We start from the raw sequence: 3,293 nt of genomic DNA on the forward strand, positions 1-3,293 counted from the left end.
CCACTCAGGGCAGACACAGCTCTGCCAGCCAAGGGCCATGGGCATCCTGTAGTGAGGAGCTTGGAGGGACTGTGGGTGCCTGGATGCCACCATTCCCTGAGCAGCCAAGGGAGCCTCCAAATGATCTTTGCCCAGTCCCTGCCCAGCTTATTTCCTCATCCCATCTGAGACAGCTGGTCAGGAAGGGTGTTAGGAGAGCCTCAGGCTATTCTGCAACATGGCCCTAACTCAAAAGGACTATATGAATACTGTTAGTCCTCCACTCTGGTTCTGCTGTTAAGGACTCCAGACAGATATACAGATTTAATTTTTTCCCAATCCAAAGCACCTCTTCACTGAGATATTTAGGTCTCGTATTTATCCTTGCTTCTCCCTGTCTGTAAATCCTGTATCTTTGCTGACAGCAATATCCAAAATGGGTAAGAGAGGTCCCTGTGGTTTACTTAAAGGTATCTTACTGTGCTAACATCTCCTTGGTCTCTAGCTCCTATCAGAGTTAAAGACATTTTTGGGATGTGACATCTGCTGCTTCTCCAATAGGAGCAGAGGTGCTGGAGAAGCCACATGAGACTTGTAGTGTTATAACTGAGCCCTGAGGGCAAACATCAGGAGCCAGGACTGATTAAAAATGGAAATGACTTACAGTGTTACCATAGGAAGGAAGTGCACTCCCACCAGCTCTTGTTCACAGCACCACGCTGGCCATAATGCAGTTTGTAGTGGGTCCAATCTTCTTCTTTCTCCAGGCAAACATTTTCTTCAGCTCTCCCCTGAAGCTGTCGTGAAGCCAGGCATAGAGGAAGGCATTGGTGCAAGCAGACATCATTGCAAACCAGTGGCACAGCAGCTGGATAAAGTTGAAGTACTGCTTGTCAATCAAGCTGATGTCTATGTCCTTTATCATGTTGAAGATGTGCAGAGGCAGCCAGCAGACTCCAAAGGCTGCCACCACTAAGACCAGCAAGCGAAAGGTCTTTCTCCTCCTGGCTCTGTCCCACTCAGCTTGGCCCTGGGTGACATTGCCTGGGACCACACGGTTTTTCAGCTTGACTGAGATTCTCAGGTAGGAGAGGGAGATAACAGCCAAGGGCAGCACGTAGGTGATGATGAGAGTGCTGTAGGCATAAGCTAAACGATCTCTTTTCATGTGGAACCAAAATTCCTCGCAGATGGAGAAGTCCAGCTCTGGGAACTCAGCGTGGTAAGTGTGGACCAAGGCTGGGGCAGCCAAGGTACAGCTCAGCAGCCAAATAGCAGCCAGGATATAAGCACAAATGGGGATTGTGAGCCTCCTACGGAAGGGGTACACCATGGCATAGTATCTGTCCACGGCTATGACGGTCAAGGTGAAGACAGACACAAAGACGGTAACCGGTTGCATCAGGAAAACAAAGTAGCACATGAACCTCCCGTACACCCATCCTCTGGGCTCAAAGGCATAAGCCAGTGTCAGGGGCACGCAGGTGGCACACATGAGCATGTCTGAGAAAGCCAGGTTGCCTACCAGAAAGTTGGTGACATTGTGCATTTTTTTGGTCTTGCAGATGACATAGATGAGAAGGTAATTCCCGATGACGCCAATAAAAACCACCAGCGAGTAGCAGGGGATGATGAGGGGCTTGAAGGACTGAACAAACTGAAGCCCTGAGAATAAATTGCTGGTGTTGCTGTGAATGGCAGAGAGGAAGCTTTGGGATGTTAAATTGTCCGAATTCATCATTTCCCTCCTTTTGTTGTCTGCTGTCAGCTGAGTGAAACAGCTACCACGCTGACTGCCGGGCTCAATCAGTGTGGATAATGAATGGATTACTGGCTGTCCAGAGGCTACCACATGGATAGTAAACAAGCATCTGTAAAAGAAAAAAAGGTGAAGCTGTAATCCTTGAGAGACAGCTTTCAGCAGTTCCTAAGAAAAATCAAATGCAACCAATTTCCATTGAAGTCCTCCTGTATTTAATGTTAAATCTAGGTTTTGACAGCATGCCACTTAATAAACATTTAATGAAGTGAATACTTACTGCTGGGGGCGTTAATCCCATGTGATTTTTCCTGTGGATGCCAAGAAGTGCCCTAGATGTCTGTCTTCTGCAAATCCAGGAGCCTGTGTGTGTATGTCAGAGAGAGAGAGAATATACGAGTGAGAAAGAGGGTGATGCGCATTTACAAGCTAAGTGGAGATCAGTGTTTTAAAACAGTCTTCACTACCAGGTCATGACAGATTTGTGTAGAAGCTTTTATTCCCATTGGCTGTCCTGGGTATTACGTTGCTCATTACGTGTTTCTTACTGATAGTAATTATTTCTTGAATATCCTTTCAAAAATTGCCTTTTCCAGAGCATCTGTAATTGCCCCTCGCAGCTAAAAATCAATTTACCTTCATCAACAGTAGCCTGCACAGCATCTAATTGAATATTCACTTTACTACAGTCCTAAGAATGTCCAAAAAGAGCTATCTGTGTATTTGTTGCTATAATCTGGCTATAAAATAGAATTATAACATGCTGAAGTCAAATAAATATTTATGCCACTAGAGGGACTCAGATCCGTACTGGGTGACTGAAGTTAGAATCAGAAATGTGCATTTAGCATGTAGCACAAAGGATCTTGTTTTGTTTAAATTTATTTTCTAATGGTTTTACAATGTTTGCTCACCCATTGCAAGCATTTTCAGTGAGGGTTACACATCTTTAAAAGTAAACATGAGAGCATCACAAAGGAAAATATTAGCATCTAAATAGCTTGGCTGTAAGGCTTTACCTGCACTGGACTACAGCAAACTCTCCTAAGATTGCAGCTGCCCAAAAATAGTTCTTCATTCCTGCAGTAAGTTTGTTAAACTTTTGCAGTGCCAGACAAGAAGTGCTACCCAGTCTGTAAAACAATTTATACTTGTTTTGTTTGGTTCACATGTTAGAAAGCAAAATCCAGGATAGGTGCTAGGAGAGCAGACATTTCAGCCTATGTCTCCGTCCATTCTCCCTTAATTTTCCTCCATTTCAACCACTTTTGGGCCCAGGATCTCAGCTGATGAAAACCAGTGGAATTTCACTTATACCAGTAAAGGAAACTGAAAAACAGCAACTACTGAATACATCAGAGCAGAGAAGGTGTCTAGGTTTTGCAACATGCTCAGGGAATTTAGACACAGCTTCAAAGGACAGTATATTTCCTAGCCTCTTAGCCTACTCTAAGGTAATATTAAGCCACTATTTTCTGTGAGGCTATGGGCAGACTCACATCCTTCTTTTGATTTGATGTAATTTGACAGAAACCAAAATTGATTTCATTTGTTT

At 44.2% G+C, this 3,293-nt stretch overlaps 1 protein-coding gene across 1 annotated transcript; it reads right to left on the bottom strand.

Annotated features, from left to right (window-relative positions):
- Nucleotides 1-664: 664 nt before the first annotated feature.
- On the bottom strand, nt 665-1,900 carry PRLHR (prolactin releasing hormone receptor). Its single transcript, XM_071748165.1, has one exon. It carries the CDS (start codon nt 1,718-1,720, stop codon nt 686-688), a length of 1,035 nt encoding a protein of 344 aa, XP_071604266.1. The 5' UTR covers nt 1,721-1,900; the 3' UTR covers nt 665-685.
- Nucleotides 1,901-3,293: the final 1,393 nt, after the last annotated feature.

The sequence above is a fragment of the Heliangelus exortis genome, chromosome 7 (genome assembly GCF_036169615.1).
Source record: "Heliangelus exortis chromosome 7, bHelExo1.hap1, whole genome shotgun sequence".
In the NCBI taxonomy this organism is placed as follows: domain Eukaryota; kingdom Metazoa; phylum Chordata; class Aves; order Apodiformes; family Trochilidae; genus Heliangelus; species Heliangelus exortis.

What these genes read in the sequence shown, in the direction of transcription:
- PRLHR (XM_071748165.1), bottom strand. Translation starts at nt 1,720, where the DNA reads ATGATGAATTCGGACAATTTAACATCCCAAAGCTTCCTCTCTGCCATT.